At 45.5% G+C, this 14,995-nt stretch overlaps 1 protein-coding gene across 3 annotated transcripts in view; it reads right to left on the bottom strand.

Annotated features, from left to right (window-relative positions):
- Positions 1 to 3,098: 3,098 nt before the first annotated feature.
- Positions 3,099 to 14,995, bottom strand: part of FBXO42 (F-box protein 42) — a 95,539-nt gene continuing 83,642 nt past the window's right edge. For all 3 annotated transcript variants that reach the window (XM_012440060.2, XM_064363345.1, XM_012440061.2), the window contains exons 5-10: positions 13,786 to 13,939; positions 12,870 to 12,980; positions 10,161 to 10,257; positions 9,626 to 9,682; positions 8,822 to 8,938; positions 3,099 to 8,311 (exon numbers count right to left, since the gene is read on the bottom strand). In XM_012440060.2, the coding sequence (XP_012295483.1) occupies positions 7,196 to 8,311; positions 8,822 to 8,938; positions 9,626 to 9,682; positions 10,161 to 10,257; positions 12,870 to 12,980; positions 13,786 to 13,939 (1,652 nt within the window). In that variant the 3' untranslated portion in view covers positions 3,099 to 7,195. The remainder of the gene's footprint in view (positions 8,312 to 8,821; positions 8,939 to 9,625; positions 9,683 to 10,160; positions 10,258 to 12,869; positions 12,981 to 13,785; positions 13,940 to 14,995) is intronic.

Raw genomic sequence — 14,995 nt, forward strand, 5'->3', positions numbered from 1 at the left:
TTGGGATTAGGCTGTGAGCTCCTTCATGGGTGGGCCTCTTTTGTGTCTTCTGTATGCCCCAGTGCCTCCGGGGTCACATATGCTCAGGGAATGCATGCTGAGAGTGAATAGACCCCCAGCCAGTTGCAGGCTTTCTGGGCCTTGCCAATGGACTACAGCATGTCCTGGGGCAGTAGCTTCCTCCCTCTCCCAGGCTTCTGCTGGAAAGGAGTCCTCCTTCTCTTCCTTGCAGTGGGTGGGCAGACAGGCTCCCTGGTGGCTGCAGAACACACTCTGCTAGGACTTTTTGGCATTTATTTAAGACATGAGCTTGGCTTTGTGCATGCCGACAGGCTCTGGACCCAGAGCCCAGCCCCATGGGGAAGACTGTAATTTTCCCACAGCGAGGGGCTGGGGCAGGAAAGGCAGGTAGGCCAGCTGGGGGATGATTCTTGAAACAAGGCTGGGGCCAGGGAGGGGTGCCACCCAGGCTTAACTGACAGAGGGAGGGGAGAAATGGGCAAACGTTTTATTCCTCCTGCCCATCTGCTTTCCTTTTCAAGATAGATTGCCTCCAACAGATCGTCCAAGCACCCTTGAAGCCTTTCACAGGGTGCCCTCAGGTGGCCGTTTGGGGAATCACACCCTCCCAATGGATTAAAGATTCTTTTTTTTTTTTTTTTTTTTTTTGCAAGCGATTCTCCTGCCTCAGCCTCCCGGGTAGCTGAGATTACAGGCGTGTGCCACCATGCCTGGCTAATTTTGTATTTTTAGTAGAGACAGGGTTTCACATGTTTTGTTGGTCAGGCTTGTCTCGAACTCCTGACCTCAGGTGATCCGCCCGCCTCAGCCTCCCAAAGTGCTGGGATTACAAGCATGAGCCACTGCGCCCGGCTGATTCTTGGCTGGTTCCAGCTAAGTTGCTAACCTGTGAGGTTGGCTGGCATCATTGCCATTTTACTGATAAAACCGAGGCTCAACGAGGTGGCATGTCTTGCTCCAGCTCAAAGTGACAGCTCTTGAACCTAGGTCTGTCCTACTGCCTCTAAGTCCCTTCTGAGTCCACAGAACTCTGTCTCAAAAAATTGAAATGGCATGAAGGGTTTCCTTGGTTCCATTCTTGATCTGATGCATAAACTGTCTCTCGTCTCCTCCCATGCACGTAATCAGATCCTGTTTGAATACTTCCAGCTGTGGTCAAATCGTCACCTCACACAGCATCCACTGGCATGCTGGCAGTGTTTGTAGGAAGAGGAGTAGTAATGGCCACTGAGACCAGAAGGTGGAACTTACTGGGAGGCTCTCCTTGGCCAGGGGGAGGTGAAAAGGCGTAGAGCACAGGTAAGCCCCAGTCGTGTGCAGTAGCATCACGCAGAGGCCAGCCTGGGGGATTTTCATGGGAAAAATTTTGGTGGATGCTTCCTGTCCTGCCTGGACCTGGGGGTGCTCAAAAGCTACCACTTCCAGGAAACTTTCTCAGGCTGACTAGAGGGGTAACGAAGGAAAACCTTGGACTGAGGGGCTCACTGATTCCTGCACTGCCTCCTCTTCCTCAGCCAGGTTTTCAGTTTGCACCCAAATGTGCATAGGCCTCTACCCCTTATTATTTATTTGATGGGAGACAGAGTCTCGCTCTGTTGTCCAGGCTGAAGAGCAGTGGCGCAATCTCAGCTCACTGCAGCCTCTACTTCCTAGGTTCAAGTGATTCTCCTGCCTCAGCCTCCCGAGTAGTTGGGATTACAGGCATGCACCACCATGCCTGGCTAACTTTTGTATTTTTAGTAGAAACAAGGTTTTGCCATGTTGGTCGGGCTGGTCTTGAACTCCTGACCCACCTTGGCCGCCCAAAGTGCAGGGATTACAGGTGTGAGCCACCGTGCCCAGCCCTCTGGCCCTTTGGTATCCAGAAAAACAAAAACCCTGGCTGGGGAATGCTGTGCTGGCCTGCAGTGGAAGGCAGTAGCTGCCAACTTACTATGTGCCAGGCACTGTGCGAGCGCTTTTCACATACAACCTCGGTTAACCCACAGGCTCCTATAAGGTAGAAGCAACTACATTTACAGATGAGGAAACGAGTAGTAAGTAGGGAAAGGCAGGATTAAGCCATAGGCCTTCGGAGCTTCAGGACTGTGTTCCAAACCACCGTCTGCTGTGCTGCTTCATGCCCCTGGGGCCTTGTGTCTTCATCTTTGCCTCGGAGGCCAGGGAAGGTGCAAATGATGTCCTGGCCTCTGGGCCTCTGTTCCAAGCTCATTACCACTCATATCTCCATTGCAGGCTGGTACCAAGGCTCTGAAACACAAAGCCCTTCAAGCGTGATGGAGGGAGCTGCTTTATTATTAAATGGCATTGTTCCCAAGGAATGGCAACTCTCCACCTCTGGCTGAAAACACAACCCCCCTAGAGAAGGTATCTCCAACTATCGTGCTTCTAACTTCAATCTCCAACCTCAACTGTTTCCCATCAAGACAATTTTTCTTTTTTTTTTTTTTGTAACAGGGTCTTACTTTGTCGCCCAGGCTGGCATGCAGTGGCACAATCATGGCTCACTGTAGTCTTGACCTCCCTAGCTCAAGTGTGATCTTCCCATTCAGCCTCCTGAGTAGCTGGGACCACAAGCATACGCCACCATGCCTGGCTTTTTTTTTTTTTTTTCCCCCATAGTGACAGGGTCTCATTTTATTTCCCAGGCTGGTCTCAAAACTCCTTGCCTAAGTGATCTTCCTGTCTCAGCCTCCCAAATAGTGGGACTACAGGCATGAGCGACTGTGTTCAACATTTTTCTTTTTCTTTTTTTGAGACAAAGTCTAACTCTGTCACCCAGGCTGGACTGCAGTAGTGTAATCTTGGCTCACTGCACCCTCTGCCTCCTGGGTTCAAGCAATTCTCCTACCTCAGCCTCCGAGTAGCTGGGATTACAGGCACCTGCCAGCACACCCAGATAATTTTTGTATTTTTGGTAATGACGGGGTTTCACTGTGTTGCCCAGGCTGGTCTCAAACTCCTGACCTCATGATCTGCCCACTTCGGCCTCCCAAAGTGCTGGGATTACAAGCGTGAGCCATCACGCCCGGCCAGACCTTTTTTTTTTTTTTTTTTGCTAATGAAACAGTTAAGACAATTGTCCATTTTACTTTATTTGTTAAATTGCTAAAAAGTCATCAGGGGAAAACATTAACAAAAAACAAAATTGACAGAGATTTAAATATCAATGAAATCCATTTTTCATTCCTACACTGTTATGTGCCTAAAATGACTATCTCAGGGTAAGCCACCTGGCATCCCTGAGTTGTATGGGAAACATCACTCACAGCACCAGCTTCGCCAGGGCACATGGGGTGTGCACTGACATGAACCCTGGTTGGAGGGAGGGGAGCAGAGCGAGTAGAGAGTACAATGGAGCCAACATCTAAAGTTTGCTCTCATTTGACAATGAACACGGTGAGAGGGAGCCACTTACTGGTAACCATGCAGAACATGCCTTCTGCAGTTCATGGAGAGGCTACATGGGATGCAGGCCTGGAAGGTCAGGTTCCTTACCCCCAGGCATGTTTACATCCTCCCCACTGACTTCTACGCTCGTAAGAGACTACGGAAAACGCAAAGCAGAGCACATCACCATGCCAGGATCACCACAAGGACAAGGACAGGACAGACAGACCAACCAGGAATACCACTTTTAAGGGGAAGGAAAAGAGTGAAGCAGAAGGAAACCCAGAGCGACAAGGTGAAAGGAAAGGGAAGCATCTCTTTGTTCTCCATTGGCTGGTGGCTTTCTGTCCTCCAAAGTCAAGACTTCCTACGTTGGTTTTCTTCTTCCTCCTCCTCTTTTATTTTAAAGAGTTGCAACACAGTTCCTAGAATAGCTCATGGTTTTCGGCTCTTGCTATAAAACTCGAACATTAAAATCAAATCAATCCACAGAGGGCTGGGAGGAGACTAAGCCCAGTATTGCCTTAAAATGAAACTTAAGCTTGTTTCGACACCAAATTTGTGCTCCCAAAGTGTGGGGATAGGGTGGAGTTGCGGAGTCCACCAACCAAGTGAAGGGTGGAAATAAGAATGAAAACACAGAACCCTCTCTGCTGCATAACCTGTGAAATGAGAGAGCAGGAAGCTCTGTCCAAAGGGTAGGGAGAGACTAAAATTCTTACATAAGGTCAACAAGGTGGCCAGTAAGTCACTAGGACATGGGAGCTCTCAAAAGGCACACTTGCAGGAATGGAAGGGGTTAAAGCTTCAAGTAGAAACAAAATGAATCTTAAATACTTAAATACTGATAAATATTTGCTTCAGGTGCTCCTGAGTAAAAAAAAAATTTAGCCTCATTTTTTTCTCAGTGAATTTTAAGACAAAATTGGTATCATGTGAAAAATGGAGTCATGGTCCACATCTGATCTGACCGCAGCATCACGGCATTGTGGAAATGCTCACCTCAGCTCAGACGCCTCAAGTCCCACTGCACAGGTGGCTTCAGGAGGCCTGAGGAGACAATCGCCTTCACTGTGTTGAGTCACTTTCCCATGGTACACGCCCACAGTGCCCAGGAGCTACCACGACCAACAACGACGGGGGCAGACAAGGTAGATTTTTCTTAAAAAGCTGTAAGCAAACGAGTCCGGTTCCAGGCAGTGTGGGTCATACTGGAATTCAATGGAGTTCAGAGGAACCAGATTACTTTCTAAGACAATCAACATCTCTGTTTTCTGCCTACTTAGGGGAAGTGGAAGGAATCAACATGTTAAAGGCTGGCTTAGGAAGGCCACGGGACTAAGGGAAAGACTACAAGGTTGAGATTCTGAACTTTCAGGTTCCTAACATACTTTATATTTAGATAGGAACTACTGAGTTTGGAGGCACTGTCCATGCACAGACACACTGTCCTACACGAGGTACAGCAACAGCGGGAACACCTGACTTGCTAACCTTCTGGCCCAGCTTTCCCTTGTAAATAAGGACCCCACGTGGTCTTCGCCAAGCAAGGACTGGCAACAGCACCAGAGCCTGAAAGTCAGGAAAGTGCGGAGCTCCGAGTAGTTGATGCTGTGTAAGTAGACGCAAGTCGTTTCCTCATCGAAGGGAACAGAGAGCAGTTTCTGGAACACATACCCCTCCCCACAAGCTAGGCTTGGCACTGGGGTGGCTTTCCTACCAAGACCACATCGTAAAAGCTAATGGCTAAGGGAAGGGATTCAGCATGATGTAACAGGAGAAAACACACTTATTGGCGCACTTAGGCTGCTAGATGCTAGCTGAAAACCAGGACCCAGGACCAGCTGCAGTAGGCTTGTGCCTGAGAAACGCTAGTAAGAAAAAGGGGAGTGTCAGGGTGGGAAAGATGATGTTTTGAGGTTTAAATCCTGAAGGCAAAACAAGAATCCTCTTTCCACTGATGAGACATCACCAAAAATCCCTATTTAAATGGTGCCATTTGAAATAAACTTATTTTGACATCTCCTATGCCCAGGCCATGGCTGAGACTAGTAACTTTCTGTATCAAGCAAAGAAATGCTCTACTTGGTTATACGTTAATCTCAGAAATGAAGTGAAAGTAAAAACCCAGGGCCTATTTGAGTGACACATGAACAAGACAAACGCAAAGGATGGAGCTGTTCCTGAGGTCAGCCATGCGTCAAGAAGTCAAGTACATGATTCTCAACTCCATCGCCTGCCAGCAGCCAGGAAGAGGAATGTTTGTCACAACAAGGAAAAAAATTTCTAAAAAGAACTGTTATTGGAATTCCCTTCCAGAATCAATTTCCACATTTTACAAATATGGGATGAGGATGCTCAATGTGCTTTGGAAGTAAAAATAAGCCCATAGGGAAAAAACAGTATCTTTTGATGCTTTAAAGATTTCTCACAATATTGGCATCTTAGAATTCCCTCTAGTAACACCAGGGAAAGGGTTCCACAAGTATTTCTAAGAAGCTTCTGATTTCTGGGCCGGGTGTGGTGGCTCACACCTATAATCCCAGCACTTTGGGAGGCCAAGGCTGGCAGATCACCTGAGGTTAGGAGTTTGAGACCAGCTTGACCAACATGGAGAAACCCTGTCTCTACTAAAAATACAATATTAGCTGGGCATGGTGGCACATGCCTGTAATCCCAGCTACTTAGGAGGCTGAGGCAGGAGAATCACTTGCACCCGGGAGGCAGAGGTTGCAGTAAGCAGAGATCGCGCCACTGCACTCCAGCCTGGGAGATAAGAACAAAACTCCATCTTAAAAATAAAAAAGCTTCTGATTTCTGTAGGCACCTGAGCTTTGAAAAATAAACAGAAAGTGAGAAGGTTTTAGGACTTACTTAAAAAAAAAAAATCCACATATGCCAAAAAAAAAAAAAAAAAAAAAAAGGTAAAGGGAAAAAGCAGCCTGTAGGTTAATGGAAAAGGCAGTTTCCAAGTACCATGTGCTAAGAGAAGAAAAAGAAGAATAAATATGTTTTTTGGCAACTTGCAACCAAATACAATTGATTGTCAGAAATTTCCACAATCAGACACAAAATGTTTTCTGAGACACGTAAGAAGCACTCCAAAGACCAATGGACACTAGGCGTTCAGATGTCGGCTGCATCAACATTATTTCACGATGACCCGGCACACAAATGTGGAATAAAATCCCTTGTTGGGTAACTTTCCTCAGCCATAAAGGGCAGAAGGGGATCAGGCACTGGCATTTCTGCAGAGTTGTCACAGGTCCTCTGTGGTTTTAAGAGGAGAAGGGTAAGAACAGTTACTTTTACCCTGCCAGCACCTGAAGCATGAGTAAAAACCTCCACCTTTGCAACTTACATATGCCCTTTCATTTTTTAACTCCAAGAAGGCAACATGAAGATTTACAGGGGGGCTCTTCAGCTTCTTTTGGAAAGTTACTGATGTTAGTTAGTCTGTTCCCTAACTTCTTGGTCTAGTTACCAGCAAAGTAGAAAAAGGCAGCACAGCCCTGCTAAAACACGGCAACAATTTTATCTGAACCAGGATGGAGATATCTCCCTTTTTGTAAACAGAGTTGGCTATATAATATATATATTTATATTTATATATAATCTTTTTTCTTAATGGAGATTTGATCCCAGCCTGGAGTGACTTCGGTTGGGAATGAAACAGTTTTGGCTTCTGGGAGTAATTTTGTTTTCCCAGTTCTTAGTCCAAATGCTTACACACTGGAAAATTCCAAATTAAAAGCCACAGAAAAGGAAAGGGGTTTAGAACACATTATCTCTTTGCTCGTACAAAGTACAAAGCGTTTGTTTTTGGATAGTACTTCACATTCTGTTTCTTGTCCATGAGTCCTCCAAATATGATGAGTTCACCCCTGCCTTGTACCACGGTATGCAGGCTGGTTTCAGGAGGTCCGACCACAGAACTGCTATTAAATACTTTCCATTTGACCCGCCCCTTCTCCTTGGTGTCTTTAATGTCCAGCACGTACATTTGCATGGGCTTGCAGTTCATACTCTGGTATAGGGGTTTGCCAACATTTAGGGACTGTGGAGGGTGGTGGCCCAGGCGGCGGGCAATGGGAGGTAAGGAATGTCCATCTCCTTGGGCCGGCCCTGGGCGAGGGATGGGCACTGTTTCTCCACTGCTCAAGCTCTGGCTCCCAGGAGAGCCTGGAGAAGACCCACGAGGAGGACTTAGTGCTGCAGAGGCCGAGGGGCCTTTGGAGGACATCGCTTTGATGGCTTCCAGACTCCGACGCAGGGCACCTGGGGAGACGGCCCCTGCAAGGGCACTGGCCACATGAGGTGGGGTATGCACACCATTTGTCTGTTCAGGAGGGTGTCTCATACTTCCCCCAACTGTCCTGTTGTCCGTGCTATCCATGGGATTGCTACTGGAAGCAGGTTTCAGATCCCAATTCAGATCTATGGATCCTAATCTCAGATCTTTCTGATCTGGAAGTGATCCTCGTCGGGGGGCCAAAGAAAGTCCCATTTTTAGGTCACATCCTTCAGCAGCAGATGGAGTACTTGGAGATACTGCCTGTACAGGACTGTCCAAAGAAGAGCCACCCACAGCTGCTGTTCCTGGAGACAAACTCCCACCATTGAGGATAGGAGAGCCATCTCCTCTGGCTGGGGAAAGGCTCCCTTCCCGGGAACCTGAAGGAGTCTGCCTTTGAGCCCTGGGTCTCAGTGTTCCCCAGCGGCCATTAACACAAGGAGCTTCATCCATGCTTCTTACTGGAGACTGAGAGCGGTACTCGCGGGTTTCAGGAACTAGAGCTGGAGGAGTGGCACTGATAGGTGATGGGCGAGAGTTCAAACTAGGGCTGAGTGGGGCTCTCCCACTAGGAGCCTGGCTGAAGACCACCACACACTGTCCCACCTGGAAGACAAAGGACCAGTGCTCACAGACTCTTCTATGATTCTGATTGTTCATTCAACTATTAAACATTTTATCATGAGCATCTGCAATGTGCCTGGCATTTTGTAGGTACCTGAGATATGAAGATGAAAAGGATGTAGTCTGCTCTCTAGGCTAGAAGTCAGACATGGGAACAATTCTTGCTTTGTGGGACATATGCTGTCATTAGAGTTATGTTTATAGACTGGGTGGGGTGAAGGGAACAATAAGTTTTTGTTAGAAGGAGAAGGACTCCAGGGAAAGTTTCACAGACAAACAGATGCTTAAAGTTGGGACTTACCGAATGAGTGGGGCCCCCATAAGTTTTCCCATTTAGTGAGAAATGCCAAAGGAGATATGGCTAATGTTCACCTCTTTTGTGATACTAAGGTGTTTTCTATTTTTGTACAAATTTCTTTGAAACCCGACAAAGTAATTTGGTTTTCCAATTGAGGACCTGTCCTCCTGCTGGTCTGTCAGCTCCCTGCTTACCCGGCAAGCTGGATGACACCACAGTTCTGGGGCCCCATGCTCTTCATTTTCTACCTTGAGTGGCTGCCAGGCCCAAGGACCTGAATGCATGTGCAACAACCAAGCATCCTTGAACAACTGTAAGAGAAAAACCAGTAACAAGAGTCAGGTGTGGTATGTGTTCCAAAACACACACACAGTTGCAGTCTCAAAGCTGTCCTATCTGGTCTTGAAAGGATATGGGCTCTTCAGAAGGACTAGCAAAATCCTCAGTTAATTATTCAGTTGTGCATGCATCCATGCATGCTTTCATTCATCACATATTACCACTGGCTTAGCACGTGGCATTGTGCTTGTGACCCATGAATCAACTGTGAGTGGTTTTGACTCTTGCCCATAATGTTATGTGTGTGTACTGGGGATTGAAGGAGAGAGAAAGAATACGTATCCACCCATACCTTTCTGAATCTGCATTCTTAGATTCTGTGTGAACTCTGGCAGTTATCAACCTGCTTTTTTGTCCCACTGCCCTCTCCCCTTTGGAAAAACAGTAAACCTTATAGCTTAAAGAGGAAATAGGAATAGGAAGAATACAGATATGAATATTAAAGAGACAAATATCTCTGATGAAAAGGATTCCCCAACCCTTAAAAAAAAAAATAACAGAAACAAAGGCCAGAAAATACAAAGGCTATACCCAAAAAGCATTCCCTAAATTAAAATGCCACGGAAATAGTCCTGCATACTCCTACAAAATAAGACGGGGAAACAGGTTTTGAATACTTAGCAGCATGCACATGAGAATGCCACAGAAGCAATACTCACAGCATTGGGACCGCCACACCCTCCGAGGATTAAGATAGTTGCATCATCTATGACAATCTGGGGAAAGGAAGACATTGAAAATAAACCTACAAAGACACAGGTTTCTGACTTTCTATGCTTCACTGGTATATGAAAATAGCCTACCTAGCTCCCAAATGGGAATGTTCTAGTTACCATAACCTCTCTGTTCTCCTAAAAACATGCCAATTCTGATCCCTGTGAACAAACTGCTGATAGTTCACCTGAAATGATACATTCTTTGTTGATCAAATATTAACATGGATGTCAACCATGTAAAATGCAGGATTCTCCTGAGAAATGACACAGCAAAGTAAATGCTTTGGGAAGGAGCATAATATAAAACCGCTATAAGTAATATGACCCATCAGTAGTTGAAAAATAAATACCAATAAAAAAGAATGACACATTTTCTTTGGCTTAGTGCATGTTGGCATCTTGCCTGACTCCCTCCTCCCTCTCCCGTCCTAACTGAAAGATGCTACAGTGTTTGCTGAATATTTTAATTCCTGAGCACCTGAGATTGGCCACCTCGAGGATGAGGACTGGGGCCGGAGATGTTCGGCTTGGACCACGCCCACTGCTCAAGGTCAAGGACCCAGACATCATTGCTCCTGTGAATTAAGGACAGAAGGATAAAGGGAGTTAGGAGCTCCCAGGGACCACAGTGGTGGCTGGGGAGTTCCACATGCCTGTGCCCATCTGGCAAACTTGCACCATTTTTACTTTCACAGACTGTGTGGGCTGGAGGAGGTTTTAGAGATGGCTTATTCAGAGTTCAGGGCCTTCAGAACCAGAAAGACCATGTTGCTGAATCCCAGCTCTGTTCCCTAAACAAGTCACTTAATTTTCTCTAACTCTGGCCTTATCTATAAAATGAAAATACTGTTACTACTCTGAAGAGCTGATATAAATTGAAGGGACCTTTATAAAGATACCCAGCAAAGTGTTATGGTCTTAGTTAGCACTTACACTGTATTTTTCTTCCCCTACTTTCCCTAGCAGTCATCCTGAGACATTCCCGCTGCTCTTTCCACAAGGCCTCATCTGAGCCATGTCTGCATCCACAAACTAGTACCTGATGAGATGATGATTTTGTAACCATCTATTAACTAAAGTAAAAGCAGATGAGTACAAAAATGGTTAATTGGTGACAGCAGGAAATAGATACTGGTCAAGCTATAGTCTTTCGAAAGCAAAAACCACAAGGAAGAGAAAAAATGATTCAAAAGCCAGCTTAATCATTGTCCAGGAATTAAAAGCTTTATTGATTCTGGCTACAAAAAGTAATTTTACAATGGCTAATGAAAGCTGCAGTTTTATCAAGGACAAACTGGCATCTCTAATCCTCAAGGGACAAACAAGACAAGGACAGACTCCTGGATGGCAGCATCTCTTTTATGGTCATTTAAGGTCATTGATTCACACACAGGAATACAGGAATAATAGTTCTAACATCTGAAATCCTAAACTCTGTCATTGGGAGAGTAGCTCCTCTCATCTCTCTCCATAACTGTTTTAAAGTATGAAGATGGAAATACCCTAAGGGAGGACAGGAGTGGGATGGTCTTGCTGCTGACAGCTCATCAACTTCTACTTCAGAGCACAGTGAGAATGACCACGACTGCTGCTACCACTGAATCAGACAGACAGTGATACAGATGGAATGCTCTGGCTCTTGGCTATGGCTTGAGCTGACCACTTATGGCCAGAAGTGGAGAGGACAGGAGGTAGGGAAAATGACCTGACAGAAGTGTCATGCGTGACACAGTTTTCTTGCTCCTACCCAATCCATAATGCATCCCTTTTTTTTTCTTTAATTCTCCTGCCTCAGCCTCCTGAGTAGCTGGGATTACAGGCACCCGCCACCACGCCCCACTAATTTTTGTATTTTTAATAGAGATAGGGATTCACCATGTCAGGCAGGCTGGTCTCAAACTCCTGACATCAAGTGATTCGCCTGTCTCAGCCTCCCAAAGTGCTGGGATTACAAAAATTAGCTGGTCGTGGTGGTGGGTGCCTGTAATCCCAGCTACTTAGTAGTCTGAGGCAGGAGAATTAAAAAAAAAAAAAAAGGGGATGCATTGTGGATTAGGTAGGAGCAAGAAAACTGTGTCAGGCATGAGCCACCGTGCCCAGCCATTTTTTTTCTTTTCTTTCCTTCTTTCTTTCTTTCCATGCCCTTTACAGGTGGTTCAACCAATCCATCACATTTGGAGAGCCCACTATTTCCATTTGTCCTATCAATCTCCCTGCTCCTCCTCTAAAGCCCAAAAGGGTAAGAGCTGGGTAATAAATAAGTAAACGCACTCTGTTCCTTGGAAGTTGGCCTTCTGTAGGCACAGTACAGCAGGCAAGGCAGAGGTTATCAGAATTTGATCCCACTGAATAAAACCATGTGTCAAAGAGATGCTATACAACTTTTTTTTTTCTTTTTTTTTTTTTCAAGATGGAGTCTTACTCTGTCATCCAGGCTGGAGTGCAGTGGTGTGATCTCGGCTCACTGCAACTTCTGCCTCCCGGGTTTGAGCAATTCTTCTGCCTCAGCCTCCCAGATAGCTGGGATTACAGGCATGCACCACCATGCCCGGCTAATTTTTTGTATTTTTAGTAGAGATGAGGTTTCACCATGCTGACCAGGCTGGTCTCAAACTCCTGATCTTGTGACCTGCCTGCCTCAGCCTCCCAAAGTGCTGGGATTACAGACATAAGCTACCGTGCACAGCCACAACTATGATTTTATAGATCAAATTTCCTAACTTATTGGTCTGTGATTAAGGGATCAAAGAACAGAATGCTAGGATGAGGTAACTAACTGGATTAATTAGAGCCATGCTCAGGAATACTGACCCTAACTCACTTTTTTTTTTTTTTTTTCTTGAGATGGAGTCTCGATCTGTTGCCCGGCTAGAGTGCAGTGTCAAGATCTTGGCTCACTGCAACTGCCACCTCCCAGGTTCAAGCGATTCTCCTGGCTTAGCCTCCTAACTGGGACTACAGGCGTGTGCCACCACGCCCTGCTAAATTTTGTATTTCTAGTAGAGATGGAGTTTCGCCATGTTCACCAAGCTGGTCTGGAACTACTGATCCACCCGCTTTGGCCTCCCAAAGGGCTGGGATTACAGGCGTGAGCCACCCTGCCTGGCCCCTAGGTTCACATATTTAACCTGTTATTCCCAGGAGTATTTACCTTTGGGCTCATATGGAACAAACCAAATGTACTTACATTTGCCGGGATCCTAAAGAGCCACCAAAGACAATCATTTTATCATCTATCACACAGGAGGAGTGGCCAGCCATGGGAGGTGGCCCATGGGTTGTCACAATGCAGTTCCACCTAATGTAAAAAGACAGGAGGAAGCCAAGAAGTCAGCACCACACACTTTATGTGTTTAAGGTGAAAAACAGTAAGTAGGCATCCATGTAAAATGATAATCCTATCACCTTCAGCAGAGATTTGTTGGGCTAATAAATGGCATAAGGTATTTATGCCTTTCCTACAAACTTGGAAAAAGTTTTCTTAAAGTTATCTTCACTTTCAAACTCTGAATGTAAATGGTCTGGAGGGAGAGAGATGAGAAGATGATGACAAGGGACAAGATCATGGCTTCTTGGCTGCTTTGGCCTGGTTTGCTGACAGAGCACCACTTGCCACCTGCTACCTGTCTATGGTCCTGATCAGTAACAGCTAACAAGCACCATGTACTAAGTATTCCATTACAAGAAACAGCAGCTGCTGTCATTAAAAAATATACGTTTGAAAAACAATTCAGACACAGGAATTATCTTGGAGACACAGTCAGAAGTAAGAAACCATCTGGATCTACAGCACTCCTGGAGTGTTAGCAGCCAAAGCTGAAGAGCTCACTGTTCTTCAACTGGCTCGTTCGTTTTTCTTGGAAGAGGAATAAATCTCTTCTATTTTTTCTCTTTAGAATAAGGGTTCTAAATGCAGGGTTCTAGGATTCCTATAAACTCTCTAAAACTGTTGGTAAAATCTATGTATATGTACATTTTTCCTCTCCTGGGAACAGAGTCCACAGCTTTCCATCTAATTCTCAAAAGGACTCTACGCAAAAAACAAAGAATCCACTGATTTAAGGCCTTTTCTTCCAGATTTAAAGAGTTTATCTGTTACTTACCAGTTTTTAGAGGGGGAGTAAGTATGTATTTCATCAAAGAATCTCTCTGGCTGATGTAGGGGATAAGGGCTTGGCCGCGTCCAGCCACCAAACAGCACTAGCAAGTCCTTGTACACGACCAGAGTTGCTCCAGCTTTGGGGGAAGGATAGGAGCCTGGAAAAGTCAGTAACACCATGGTTAGGGCTCAGGATCTCACAACAATCCGTAGTTAGGCTTTCCATAGATCACCTTTCCCTGGAAGAGTAACAAAAGGGGAACCAATACTAGAAAGCATAGGGGAAAGGTGAAAAGAAAACTGGGTTTGAGAATCAGAGAGAAAATCGTCACTAATTCACACCTCTTTTATTACTAACACAGAGAAATCTGAGAGGAAAGTTACTTAGCCTCTCTCAGGTTTATAATTTGCTCACCTAAAATTAGGGATGAGAGTACCTATCTCATAAGGCTGTTTTGAGTATTAAATAGGATATTTAAAGCACCTAACACAATGCCTGGCACATAGTAAGTGCTCAATAAATGAGCGCTCCTTCCCATCCCTTTAACAACACAGGTCACAAAGAAAAAAAATGTAGAGGATTCACGGAGAAATATAGAGACTGGATGTCTGGATGCAACTTAAAAATAACTTGTTACAGAACACAAGTAAAAAAGGAGGCAGAATGCAATTCTGATTTGTCCTATGAGTCAAATGTTAACATAGGGACCTCTAGGCCCCTAGCTATGGGCTTCACATAACTAGAGAGCCTCAGCCTTGCACAAATGGGGCAGACTTTCAAGGCTTGGTGTGAAGGAATTCCAGTGAAACCATGAGCCTTACACCAAATACCATCTAGGCTGGACCTCTGGCCTATACTGACTAAATTCTGAAAAAAACAAAGCTTGGCTTATGCTGGAAAACTTTGGGAATAACAGGAGCATAATTTTTCCATAATCTATTGTCTTTGAAATAACAACTGCTATTTCTCCCCATCCTTCACTCTACATGTCACCTTTAGTTTACTCAAGACCAAAGTAACTTGTCCCAACATCCACATGTCAGTAAATACCAGAATACTTTTTTTTTTTTTTTGAGATGAAGTCTCACTGTGTCGCCCAGGCTGGAGTGCAATGACACGATCTCGGCTCACTGCAACCTCCACCACCTCCTGGGTTCAAGCAATTCTTCCACCTCAGCCTCCTGAGTAGCTGGGATTACAGGCACCTGCCATC

Source organism: Aotus nancymaae, unplaced genomic scaffold, assembly GCF_030222135.1.
Source record: "Aotus nancymaae isolate 86718 unplaced genomic scaffold, 86718_ANA_hifiasm-v0.15.2.pri h1tg000053l, whole genome shotgun sequence".
In the NCBI taxonomy this organism is placed as follows: Eukaryota; Metazoa; Chordata; class Mammalia; order Primates; family Aotidae; genus Aotus; species Aotus nancymaae.